We start from the raw sequence: 13,535 nt of genomic DNA, 5'->3' as shown, positions 1-13,535 counted from the left end.
AGCCAAGTGTTGTACCAGTCTGTTGTGATCCAGCTTAGGCTGTGTCAGGCTTGCTTTTTGAACTAATAAAGAAGTGCCTTCCATTGTAGAGAAGCTTGGCTTGTCCTGCAGAGCATCCCCTTGACACAGCTCATCCTTGTTTCCCTACTTCCAGTGGTAGAGAAGGTGGGGCCTGGGAACTAAAGACAGGTTGTAGGCTGGTGCCAGCAGCCTGCTCCTGATACCGAGTCAGCCTTTATGTTGAACTGAAGACAATGTGGATGATGTTTTCTGCTTTTTCTTCTCCCATGGGCCTTTTCTCATTTTTCTTCCTTCCTTGTATATCTACTTTATAATCCATTGGTTCCTGCTCTTTTCTTCTTTTGGGCCTTAGCTTAGTTTGTCGCTGTCTCCAGTTGTCTTTTCCCAGCATCACCCAAATCCTGTTCATCCTTCAAGATCCCTCCCAGGGCTGGGTTGTAGCTCAACGGAAGAGCATGTGCTTAGCATGTACAAAGCCCTTGGTTCAGTTCCCACCCACCCTATACCCCTGCCCTCCAAAAAAAAAAAAAAAAAAAAAAAAACCAGATCAAATTCCACTTGGGAACTTTTTGTATTTCTCCAAGGAGGGGTATGGTGGACAGGGCCAGGACTTCATGTGTTAAAGAAGGCTGGACGGATGAATTTGGTCTATTTTGTGTGCTTTACATATGTTACTGAGCGTTATGAGCTTTATACTATTTTATGTAATGATTAGATTCTGAGAAGCTGAGCAATCTAAATAAGGTCATATAACTACCAAAACAGGCACTGAGATTTGAATCCATACTCTTTCTTAAAAATGCTTTTCCAACCTTGCACATTTGACCTATTACATCTACTGATATAAATTCCTTTAGCATGTTCAATACACAGGAATCCAAATTCTCTAGTAGCTAATAGGATTCATCCTCCTGTAATCATATGGGAATTGAGTACATGAGCTGGGTGTAAGCAGACAGAACAGGAAAGTTGAGCTTTCTTGACATTTGAGTAGATACATTTTTACCCTACCTGGGGAAGGTAATTGCAGTGGGTTGGGTGAATTACAGCAGGACAAAGGCTTAAGGGTCCCCAAACTGGTTTTCAAACAGTTGTATGACTCTTTGTTTAAAATTACTCCAGAAACAACAACAAAAAACTCCATTAGGTTCACTCTTGCACATCTAGATTTTGAGGAGCCCTGATACGCAATACTGAACACAAACTCTCCTAACAAAGGCTGGGCAGCCTCAGTTACGGAGCTAACAGGCACTCTCGGGTTCTTCCAGGCCAGTAGAAGTCGACTGCATATTGAAAAAGATTTTGGCTGGGCGGTGGTGGTGCACGCTTTTAAGGACAAAGCTTAACATTTTGTTGTGAAGCCCAAAAATAGAACAAGTTCGAGTCCAGCATTCAAGTTTCCAAACAAAAGGGGATCCAGGCGGGGCCAGCTCTGGGAGACTGGGATAGTGGGGACGTCTAGGCTGACAGCCTGGGAACCCGGGACCAGACGAGGTATACGGAAGCACAGACCAGACTCCACAGTGATATTTGGTGCCATCCACAAGAAGGGGGCTACCCACTAGGTGACCTTAATGGGTATCGAGGGCCCCAGACATTTTCATTTCTCCTGGATTGCAAGTGTCCAAACGACAGGCTGCATGCGGACGGAAGGGGCGGGGCTCAATACGGAAGTCCCTCGGCCAGCTCCAGTCACGTGGGAGAAGCTTCCACGCATTGCTAGCATTCAGGTGAGTGGAGGATTCTTGGCCATCAGTGCTTTGAAGCGCTGCGGGCCAGAAGCGCCTCCAAGTCATGTGACCTTCCAGACTCAGATCGTGGTTTATTTCCGGTGTGGAGTTGCACTCAGAAAGGATGCGGCTTAGTTCCAACTGAGTCTGCATTTGGAGACCTATCAAGTTTACCAGGGGTGGGGCGAGGAAACCTAGACTCTGGGTGGAAGCTAGTGTAAATCTGACCTCGTGAGTGTCTGGATCAGGTCTGCAGCCCTGTCAGCCTTGCTTCAGGACCGGGTTTGGGGTAGCAGAGGCAGCCTCTGGAATTCTAAAGTTACCCGACTGCCTCTTCTCCAGTTGTCTGAAGTGGTCTTGAGGCAGGACACCGCCCAGTAAGCAGCCTTTGTGAGGCCTCTGTCACTTACAGAGTGAGCATAGGAAATGGCAGGCGTGGTTTTTACTATGAGGATGGGCAGTGGAGTGACTTCTCCTCTTGGTTTGGCAGGAGGCATGGCACTCTGGCGGGCATACCAGAGAGCCCTGGCTGCACATCCGTGGAAGGTCCAGGTTCTGACAGCTGGTGAGTGTCTCTGGGACCAGGGTGTAATTAGAGTGGCTGATTTGAGGAGGAAGAGGCCCACATTATGGCACCCACTTCCTCCTATTTAGCCCCCTAGAGGAGTTGATTTTATTTATAACTATTCTGGTTTCTGGGAGGGGGAGAGTGGATGAGGTCCTAAAGCTATTCCTATGGTATACACAGTGAGGCGCTAGAGAGATGACTCAGACTTGACTGGTACGTACCTCCTTTTGCAGAGGACCCAGCACCCCTGTCAGGTGGCTCAGAGCCTCTGTAACTCTAGCTCTGTCAGTCACCTCCAGCCGCTTGGGGAGCCTGCACTCACTCACACCCCCTCACACACACAGAATTTAGAATCATTTAAAAGTGATAACAATGTATCTAAAAATAGATACAGGATTCTGTCCAGGAAGTCTTAAAGTCCTCACAAACTTAAATAGTCCTTTTTATTCATTTATTCATTCATTCATTGTTTGTGTGTTTGTTTGTTTGTTCAAGACAAGGTTTCTCTGAGTAACCCTGGCTGTTCTGGAACTCTATGGACATGACTGGCCTTCATTTTAGATTCACTTGCCTCTCCCTTTCAAGTACTGGGATTAGAGGGGTGTGCCACCATTACCTGACCTAAGTAGTCCATTCTTAAATCATCTCCCCCAGGAGACCACCCACCTTGGGAAGCTAAAGTTTTCCTCCTACATTTCATAGTGTGTCGAGCACATTAATGTACATGCATTGTGTCATAGGGGCCTCCAAAGATCTGTTAGATTCCTTGATCCATGTTAGATCACACGCCTAACAAGTGCTGAAGTAACTTACTATAGTTTATTTATTCTCAGCATTTTTTTACTGTGAAATGCACAAAACAGTCATGTATCTGAAGTTTAAATATTAAAACTGAATGCTTCCAAGTCAGCACTCAGCTTTAGGACTCCTGGAGTCCCTCTCCTCAGTTTGTACATTCCACCTTGTTTGAGTTTTGTTTAAAGACAAGAGAAAAAAAAAAAAGACAAGAGTCACACCCAGGCTGACCTGGAATTCACCAGACTGGCCTTGAACCTGCCTCCTAGTACTGAACTCAGTGTGAGCCCTCACGACTGGCTAAGCCCACTGTCCGAGCTTGGCCTAGGCCATTGTTTTGCTTTTCTTATATTCGGGTCGTCAGACAGTGTACCAAACTGAGATCTTTTTCACGCCACGTCCAGTGATGAAGTAGCTGTTCCCACCTTCATTTTGCTGGTTAGCTAGTACAGGGGGCAGGACAGGGAAGCATCATCCATCCTCTGACCATCAGAGTAGCGCAGTGGGGGAATGGGGTCATAAAGACGCCTTGCCTATGTTTAGACAACCCATATTCTAAGGAGAGCTGTGAACTTCTGAAAGGAAAGAGCAAGGCTAACGGTCAGGGTAGAACAGTGGTCCTGTTGGCAGAATAAGCCCTACATGAACAGTAGAAACTACGTTCACTGCGTGACTGGCCAAAAGCTGGACCCCCTTACTCCTCCCTAGCCCCCTGATAGCATCCTGTGCCCAGCCACCTCTTGTCCTCAGAGTGTCCGGCCTGCATGACTCACCTGGCTGAGTGTGTGGTGACTCATGCTGGACTGTGTGGCCGTGATGGGAACTGACACGCTGGGCCCTTTGCCCAGCCTCAGATTCCCTCAGGGCCCCTGGCTTCCAGATAGAAGGTCCCCCTGCGGCCATCAAGAATGGAGAGAGAAGGACAGTCATGTTTCCCTGCCTAAATGCTCCCTCCATAGCTGGCAGAGGCAGGAACTGAAGAGGCGCAAGTGCAAAATTAGGGTTAACTGGAGTGCCTGGTGTGTCTTGCTAGGCTCTTTCCGTGGTCCCATGTGTATGTATCTCATACGTGGTCTCATATGTATGCAGTAGCATCTTTACGTGGTCCTGGAGCAACCTGCAGCCTCCTAGCATTTCCCTCAGACTTCCTTGCTGCCCGGGTTATTTGGATCAACCTGCAAGTAATGGGTGGGTGGACTTAGCTCACTAGCTCATCTTGGACTGTTTTCTGAGCACAGTGGCTGCAGAGGTCCCATGGGAGAGCTCACACGGAAACAGAACAGAAATCTCAGACTTGGAACGAGAAGGCCGAGATCTGAATCTCAGAGCACGGCACTTAGTAGCGGCCTAATTAGCCCACGTCAATAAAGCGCTTTGCGCCTCAGTTTCCTCAATTAGAACTTAAAGGTCAGTTACAGGAGTTATCTCTGAGAAGAAGCTAAGGAAGTGTTTTTATTTATCTACTAACAGTGCTAAAATGGAAGCCACAGTCTCATGCTGGGCAACCACGCTCTCTAGAGGATATGCTTATCCTTTTGTACCATCTACTTTTTTAAATATTATTTAGTGTGTGCATGCGCACACATGGCTGACGTGTGAAGTCAGTTCTCTCCTGAACTGACTGGAACTTTTTTAAAGGTTCGAGGACTTGGCCCTTTCTATGATTGTTGGTAACCCATGTACAGCAGGTTCTTTTTTTTTTAAGTTATTTATTTTTATTTTATGTTCTTTGGTGTTTTGCCATGGGTGTCAGACCCCTGAAACTGGAGTTAGAAACAGTTGTGAGCTGTTATGTGTGTGCTGGGAATTGAACCTGCTTCCTCTGGAAGAGCAGTCAGGGCTCTTAACCACTGAGCCATCCGTCCAGCCCCAAAAGCTGTTATTTTCAATCAGAATCTCACTGTGTAGTCCAGGCTTGCCTTAAACTCACTGTCTAGCTCAGGCTAGCCTCAAACTCTTCAGTCTTCCCACTTGAGCCTTTCGTGAGCCTAGATCATAGACTTTACCATGCCCAGCTTACAGATAAGTATCTTAGCCCTGGTTTTCCGAACAGCAGAGCCTAAAGCTTATGGGCAGATTAGAAAGTGATCCTTCCTGAGGGCAAGAGGGAGAGCAGGTGTGACAGGCGCATTGTTAAATCAGCTGCCCTTCAGGACTTCTTGTGGCTCCGTACCTTGGAAGTGACCAAGGAGCAATTTGAAATGCCTTATCGGATGAAGTCATTTCTGGAGAAGAGGCCTTAATCCACTGATTTCCACTCTGCACTGGACAGCATTTCACCCCGGGGAACAGTTAACTCCTCTACTACCTTTTCACTCATGTGTAGTCCCCAAAGGCACTAACAGTGAGACCCCAGGTGTGGCAGGCCTGAAGGAAGCCTGTCTGTTTCAGCTGCAGTCATGACTAGAGCAGTAGGTGGATGCATCAAGATCTGCAATGGTTCAGCGGAAGTGGCTAATAGTCACGACCAGGGCAGCCTGGGGGAAAGGTTGTCTGTGTTCTGCAGTCTGAGTCAGCTTCGTCCCTTCCTTTCTGGAGGGCTCTTCCAGTCTGCAGTGGGCCCAGAGCCCAGGGCCCAGTTCCATCCATCGCAGGCCACCAGAACAGCTAAACTGTAGGCACTGATTTCTTGGAACCTGAATTAAGCCAGAATGTAAGTCTTAGAGGCCTTGTTACTGCAGAAAGGGAAACAGAGGCATAAGCAGGGTGTGACATGTGCTTAGGTCTCAACGCCGTTCTAGACCTGGCATGAGAGTCTGGGTACTGCTACCTGTACTCCAGGTCTGTACTTGAGATCCTGGAGCCTTGGGGCACTGAGTGTCAGTCCAGCTGGGTTTAAGCATGAGAAGCTGTAGAGCTGGCCGTGTTGTCTCGTTTTCTTCAATAGGATTCTTGTGGACAGGAGTGAGCTGAGTACTTAGACCCATTCCAGGGACTATGCCTCCCTTCCTCGGTAGACCTTGAGCTGCCCCTGGGCCCTAGGCCAGGTCAAATTCCTGCACCAGCTAGCAGGCCCCTTAGTCAGCAGCACTGTTGGCTCTGTGCCAGGAATATCTTTACCTGCAGACCCCCACCTCACATATTTAAAAGCACACATCCCTGTCATTCCAGGAAGCCACTTCCGGTCCACCTGCATCTTCTCTTCTGCTAATACTTTATTTTCTTGCACATATGACCCTTTCCAAAAGCAAGTTGAGGAACGAAGGGAAGCAGGAGTCTTGGGAGAGGGTTGGGAAAGTTGGGGCTTTTCCACTGATGGGCAGGAAGGGGATGGTTTCAAATAGATCTGTGTTCAGAGCCAAACATCTCTCCCCCGCCCCGCCACCCCCTAGATCCAGTGGGGAGTGACGGATGAGACCTGGCATCTACCCAGAGGCATGATGTCATACTCAGAACCAGTGTCTACTCACTAGGCTCTTTGCCCAGCCTGGCTTTGGGGCACCACTGCCCAGCAACCTCTCACCCTGTCCCACCAGGGCTCTGGACATTATGTATTTGGAGGCTTCCAACCCTCAAATCCAAGAAGAGAGGAAGCAGATCCCTACACCATTGTTAACCACGTATTGGAGAGCTTTGGGGTCTGGGGTCTGGGCTGGAGAAAATAGGATAAAGAACCTGAATGTTTGAGTCCTTCCTGTTGAAGGCTCACTTGGACCAGGAATGCAGGCCTTGCTCTTGGCATAGACCAAAGTCTTTGGCCATCCTGGAGTTGCTGCAGGTCCAGTGGTCATAAGCTCCTATGAACAGAAGACAAGCTTCAGGGCGCAGTTTTGTCAGAAATGGACAGACCTGGGTGGGTCTGCAGTCCCTCTTCCCCTCATCGCTCTGAAGGCGGCATGTCACCTGGTTCTGCCTCAGGCTGATGGACCTAGCCTCAAAGGTTTGGGCTAGAGATATGCTCATACAGTGTTCATATGTGCCAGCCTCGCTCCCTGCTCTTAACATGTGCTGAAAAGGAATAGCAGGTGCCATATACAACTGTCTGCGAGTCTGTGCAGGCCACATCCCCAAAGGAAGTTTATCAAAGCACCTTAAGCAATCAGGAACTACAGTCGCCACATACCATATAACAGATACACCTTAACTAAAGGGTTGAGTTCTTCCCCAACCACCTGCCGTCCAGGAGCAGACAGTCTAAGTATAGACACACACGGGCTACTAATCATCAATACGCCATGGGCTCATCCCTACAAACAGACAAAAACCAATGAGAGGGGGCTCTACTTACTCTCGTGGATACCAGAACACCGCAGGTAGGCCTTTTTCAATGACTGAAGGCTTCCAGAACCATGGCATCAGGAAGTTGGTTTTCATGCGAGTTCTGCCCTTAGCTTGTATGACTACTGATAAGTCATGAGGAGAGAAAATATACGCGTCTCTGTTTTCTAAGAATATTGCTGCCTGCCCTCCCTATGGGTAACAAGGAACAAAGGGGATTGTAGTCTGGGGAATAATACAGAAGTGCATGAGAACAAAGTAAGCTTTTTAGTGTTCTTAAATGTGTGTGCAAACTGGAATTAGAAATGGTTGTGAGATGCCATGTGAGTGCTGGGAACCCAGTCCGGGCCTCTGCACGAACTCTAAGTGATAACTAGAGTCATCTCTCTAACCCCTTATTTGTCTGTTTTCCTATTTTTTAAGTTTGGTTTTGCTTGAGACAAGGTCTCAAGCACCTAGCCCTGTCCGGCCTAGAACTCACAATATAGACCAGGCTCTCTGAGTTTGAAACAATCCTTGGCCTCTGTCTCCTAAGAACTGAGATTACAGGCATGGGCATCATGCCTGCCCAGGAAACTTCTTTGATATGCGAGCCTTCTAGACATTACTTGGGTAGGAGCCTTTGGTAGCCCATGGCCTCTTAGCCTGCCTCTGCCTGTGCTCTGGCCTTGCTCCCCTGGCTTAAGTTAATCCAAACTCTACACCTCACTCAGTCACTCCATGTTTCAGAGACTCTTTAGTTAGATGGACATACGGACTTCCCAGACCTCTTGTGAGGATTGAGTCCTTTGTAGACGCTCACCATCTTGTCAAAATGGATTGTCCCTTCATTTTCCAAGTGCCTTCAGCCTTCTTGGGGTCATTTTTCCCTTTATACATAGTCCAGGAGAGAGTACTGAAGACAGCCTTGAGCACACAGCTGATGGCCACGCATTGGGAAGCGGTGGGGCTGAAGGAAGTCTAACTGCCTGGGACCAGGGAGCACACTCTGGGTTCCCTGACAGCCTAACACTTTGTGCCTGACACAGTTCTTCAGGTTGAGCTTAGAGTTCTTTTTTGTTTTGTTTTGTTTTGTTTTGTTTTTCAAGACCAGGTTTCTCTGTAGCTTTGGTGCCTGTCCTGGAACTAGCTCTTGTAGACCAGGCTGGCCTCGAACTAACAGAGATCTACCTGCCTCAGCCTCCCAAGTGCTGGGATTAAACGCGTGCCCCACCACTAACCAATGAGTTTAGAGTTCTTTGTGCCCTTCCCCCAAACAACCTCGTTGTTTGGGGTTGTAAGTTGTTTGACTATTTTCTGAGCTCCTATTAGGGACATGGTTAGGTGTAGAGACTGACAAAAAAAATCTCTAGGAATCTGTTCTGGCCAATTAACCCCTCCCCCAACCTCCAGGAATTCTGTCCGTGCCCTTGGGGAGGCCATGTCTCACTGTTTGGGGGAGATTCAGGGGAAAGAGGCAGCGTGGACTTGATGGGATGCTGAGGAAGAGCTGCCTGATGTCCAGTCACCTGGGTCACCAAGGGTCGCCCATCACCAGCTCTTGCTCCTACCTTCTCCAGCCGCCTCTGGCTAGGTTGGCCTGAGAGTGTGTGGGGGTAGAGCTGCAGCCAGCATGGACGTCAGAGCCAGCTCCAGACCAAGAAATAGGGTTGAAGGGTGTGTTTGCCCAGCTCTAATTGAGGGCATGTGAAGAGCGGTGGCTTCTGGGATAGAGGGGACTTTCATTACCTGATAAGATGGATGGGTGAGCTGGAGATCATGCGGTCACTCACACGCGGCCCCTTGACTGTTTGTTAGAAACCATCACGCCTTCATGACAAGCTCTAGGCTCTAAATAGTAATGATTCCAAATCTGTCTTGGCTTCTAGGAGTGGGCAATCTATGCAGTTAGGGGAGGGGAAGCAGGTGCAGAGGTCTGAAGGGAAATGACCCCAATCCCTGTTGCCGAGGGGGAGTCTGGGCTTGTCTTCCGGTGTGTGTAATAGGTGGCCAGGACTCTTCCTTGTGAAGGAGGCTCTGATCATCCAAGCAAGGCAGCTGTTTTTCTGGCTCTGTTTGGGCACATTTTAGAAAGAGTTATTCATATTGTTATCTACCAGTAGAGACCCCTACACCCAAAGCGAAAGACATTGGCTAGAGGCTAGCTTCGAGCTGGCAGGAAAGAGGCTGTTCCTTATTCTCTTGCACATAATCTGTAAGTATTTTGGGGTCCTCAAAAGAATAGCGTCTAGGAGTCAAGCTCTATTATCAACTCTATGAATTCCTTTCAATTCTGGTCTCTACAGTTCTTAGCCACAGACTTTAGGTTTCCCTTTTATCTGGGGTTTCAGCCCTGGTTCCCTTACAACTGTGTGTTCATAGATCCTGGCCTGCTCATCTCCTCTGCTTTTCTGACTCCCACTTCCCTCTCTCTTTCTCTGCCCCCACTTCCTTCATGGTTTGTTTGTTTTAAACTGTGGTCTCACTGTATACCCCTGATTGTCCTGGGACTCCCTATGTAGCCCAGGCTGGTCTCAAACTCAGCAGCCCTCCTTCCTCTGCCTCTTAAGTGCTGGGATGTCAGACATGCGTGTGCCACCACACTCCTCATCCAGTTTTTGATAGGACACATGAATGGTGTCACCATCCTCAAGAAGCAGAAGGGGCTGGTCATTTGCCAGAACAAAGCCCTGGGCCTCAGGGTGCCGAGCCTTGTTTGGTCAACAGACTTACCTTTTGGGAGATGTCCTGACAACACCTGTGTGCCCTACACAGGGTCACTGATGGGCCTAGGTGACATTATCTCACAGCAGCTGGTGGAGAGGCGGGGTCTCCAGGAACACCAGACAGGCCGGACTCTGACCATGGTGTCCATGGGCTGTGGCTTTGTGGTAAGTTCTGCTTACGGTGGGACTGCAGTGCCTCGGGCAGTGGCATTCATTCTCTGCCACCCTGTAGTTCCCTCGGCCTCTCACACCTAGGCCAGCCTGTGCTCTCTTTTTGTCTTCGAGTTTGCCTTCCTCGTGATTTGGTTTCTGGTGCCTTGGGGAGGAACTTTGTGATATAAGAGCCAAGGGTCTCTGTCACTGTGCCCTGCTGCCCTGTCTTTTACTCCTAGGGCCCTGTTGTCGGAGGCTGGTATAAGGTTTTAGACCGTCTTATCCCCGGCACCACCAAGGTGGATGCACTGAAGAAGATGTTGTTAGATCAGGTGAGCTGAGGAAAAGGGATCTGGGGAGAGCCTGGTTCTGGGCCCTCACAGCTTACCCTTGACTCCCCTTCCCCAGGGGGCCTTTGCCCCATGTTTTCTAGGCTGTTTCCTCCCCCTGGTAGGAGTATTCAATGGAATGTCAGCCCAGGACAACTGGGCCAAACTACAGCGGGTAAGTGACTCTCTGGCTAGCAGGCTAGCTGCCCCAAGGTTTGGAGGCAGGCACAAGCGTTGTGCAAGGAGAGTCTTGGGAGAAAAGGAGCCTAGGGGAGTTGGGGTGGGAGTGTCTTCCTGGAACAGAGTCTGTGGTGATATTCATGCAAGGACAATATATGCGTGTTACCTGTTCCCTCTGTCTTTGCAGGACTACCCTGATGCCCTCATCACTAACTACTATGTAAGAGCTGATCCTCCGCTATCTGTTCTGCCTCCATTAGACTAGAGCTTCTCTAAGACTGGGGCTCATCACATAGGAATCCCTCTATTGGGATCAGTCTCCCACATGGGTACCTTGTTCAGGGAGGCACCTACCTCCAGCCGTTCTTATGTGTGGTTTGTGGAGCGGGGCCAGGCTGGTGATCAGGTAGCAGCACCCCCTGACCTTCACATTTTCTTCCTCTAGCTCTGGCCTGCTGTGCAGTTAGCCAACTTCTACCTGGTCCCCCTGCATTACAGGTATGACAGACCCCTCCCCAACCCTTGAAGGAAGACCCTCTGTTTCCCAGATGGAAACAAAATGAGAATCATCACAACCTTGACCTACTGTAGGTCTTCACGAGCACACTGTGTCCTGGTCAGGCCTCCTCAGAGTCTCCAGTATTTCATTTGGAACCTTTGATCCTTTACAGAGATCATCTTAGAGTGCCCCTGGCTAACCTGTCAGCTCCCACAAACCTTTATCCTCCCCTCCTGAGTTCCATGTTTGGTGGCTCATCTGCAGGGACAGTACCTGGCTGCGGTACACTGATAGCCTAAATCAGACAAAAAGTCAGACTCAAATGCTAAGGAGGAGCCTTATCTGGTTAGTCACCTCAGAGGATTATCTTGTTCTAGTAATAAAATTTGTTGCTGAACTGCATTATAAAAAAAAGGTGGGCGGTGGTGCCATACACCTTTAATCCCAGCACTTGGGTGGCAGAGGCAGGAGGATCTCTGTGAGTTCAAGGCCAGCCTGAACTACAGAGTGAGTGAGTTCTAGAGCAGCCAAGGTTACATAGGGAAAAAGAACCAAAATAATAATAATGATGATGTTGATAATACTCAAAATAAAACGTTCTGGAGAGATGGCTCAGTGATTAAAAGAACTTGCTGCTCTTTCAGAGGGCCCAAATTCAATTTTCAGCCCCCACATGACTGTATGTAATGCCAGTTTCAGAGGATTCTGTTGTGGCCTCCATGGGCACTGCACACACACACATGTAAACAAAATACCCATAAACATAAAAATCAGTAAATCTAAAATAAAAAAAAATTAAGAGTGGCATTCAGAAGGGGCTGGGAAAATGCTCCCAGATGAGGGATCTTGAGAACACAGGAAAATATGAAACTGTGGTTGACAGCTACCAAATAGCTTAACTAAAAAGAATGCAGACTTGTGAGTCAGATCTTAACCATCAGAGTCTTTGGTAGCACTCTTTTTAAAAAAAAAAAAAAAAATTATTTACTCTGTCTGTGTGTATGCCTGCAGGCCAGAAGAGGGCACCAAACCCCATTACAGATGGTTGTGAGCCACCATGTGGTTACTGGGGATTGAACTCAGGACCCTTGGAAGAACAGGCAGTGCTCTTAACCTCTGAGCCATCTCTCCAGCCCAGTAGCACTCTTCATAACTAAAGTAAGTTCAGCCAGGTGCAGACCTTTAATCCCAGCACTAGGCTAGCCATAGTGTCCCATGCTGGTAACCCTAGCAATGGTGGAGGCAGGAAGAGTAGGCGTTGAGGGCCCTCCCGAGACATACTAGGTTCTGTCTCAAAAAAGCTTTTATTTTTATTTGTATATAATGTCTTGCTTGAATAAGTGTATGTGTACCCCATGTATGCCTGGTGCCCATGGAGGTCAGAAGAGAGTGTCAGATACCCTGCAACTGAATTTACAGACATGTGGGTGCCAAGAACTAAACCCAGGTCCTCTGCAAGAGCCATAAGTACTCTTGATCACTGAGCCATTTCCCCAGCCCCTCAAGAAAGTTTTTAAGAATAAAAATATATTTATTTAAAAAGTACAAATTTTAAGATTCTTATTTTTTTAAGATTTTAAAATTTTTTTTTACTGGGATGGTACATGTCTTTAGTCTCAGCATACAGAGATAAAGACAGTTGCATCTCCATGAGTTCAAGGCCAACTGGATTTGTATAGTGGGTTTCCAGGCTATCCAAGGCTACACAGTGGGAACTTTATCAAATCGAACAAACAAACAAAAAAAAAAACCCTTCTTTGCATATGTGTGTGGAGATACAGACATCAGAAGATGGCATCAGATTCCCTGGAACTGGAGTTATAGACCATTGTGAAACCAGACTTGGGTCTTCTGCAAAAGGCCAGGCATGGGGCTCAGTGGTTAAGAGTACTAACTGCTATTCCAGAGGACTGAGGTTCAATTCCCAGCACCTACATGGCAGCTCACAGTTGTCTCTAACTCCAAGATCTGACACTGTCACATAGACATACGTGCAGACAAACACCAATGAACATGGGGAGGGGCGGGGAGGGGGACCAGGCATGAGGGTGTATACTTATTACTGGAACACTAAAGAGTCAAAGGAGTAGCCAGGCAGTGGTGGCGCACACCCTTAATCCCAGCACTCAGGAGGTGGAGGCGGTCAGTTCAAGGCCAGCATGGTCTACAAGAGCTAGTTCCAGGACAGGCACCAAAGCTACAGAGAAACCTTGTCTTGAAAAAACCAAAACAAAACAAAGAGTCAAAGGAGTTTAACACTGTCTTTGGTGACATAGTGTCTATAAGAATTCAAGACTAGCCTAGACCCTATGAGAGCCTGAGAATGAGTAAATAAAT

At 48.1% G+C, this 13,535-nt stretch overlaps 1 protein-coding gene across 6 annotated transcripts in view; it reads left to right on the top strand.

Annotated features, from left to right (window-relative positions):
* Positions 1-1,656: 1,656 nt before the first annotated feature.
* Mpv17 (mitochondrial inner membrane protein MPV17) overlaps positions 1,657-13,535 on the top strand; it is a 12,880-nt gene continuing 1,001 nt past the window's right edge. The window contains exons 1-8 of one of the 6 annotated variants that reach the window (XR_007589553.1): positions 1,657-1,751; positions 2,242-2,316; positions 10,087-10,202; positions 10,430-10,522; positions 10,599-10,694; positions 10,887-10,919; positions 11,145-11,197; positions 12,210-12,356. Coding sequence is in view for 5 of the 6 variants with exons in the window: in XM_050128538.1 (XP_049984495.1) it covers positions 2,247-2,316; positions 10,087-10,202; positions 10,430-10,522; positions 10,599-10,694; positions 10,887-10,919; positions 11,145-11,197 (461 nt within the window). In the remaining variant the exon portion in view is untranslated. The other 5 variants (XM_050128538.1, XM_050128543.1, XM_050128541.1 and 2 more) reach the window with 5 other exon arrangements.

This window comes from Alexandromys fortis, unplaced genomic scaffold (genome assembly GCF_014885135.2).
Source record: "Alexandromys fortis isolate MF-2015 unplaced genomic scaffold, M_Fortis_MF-2015_v1.1 scaffold_304, whole genome shotgun sequence".
NCBI lineage: Eukaryota > Metazoa > Chordata > Mammalia > Rodentia > Cricetidae > Alexandromys > Alexandromys fortis.
This window is presented reverse-complemented; position numbering and strand designations above follow the sequence as displayed.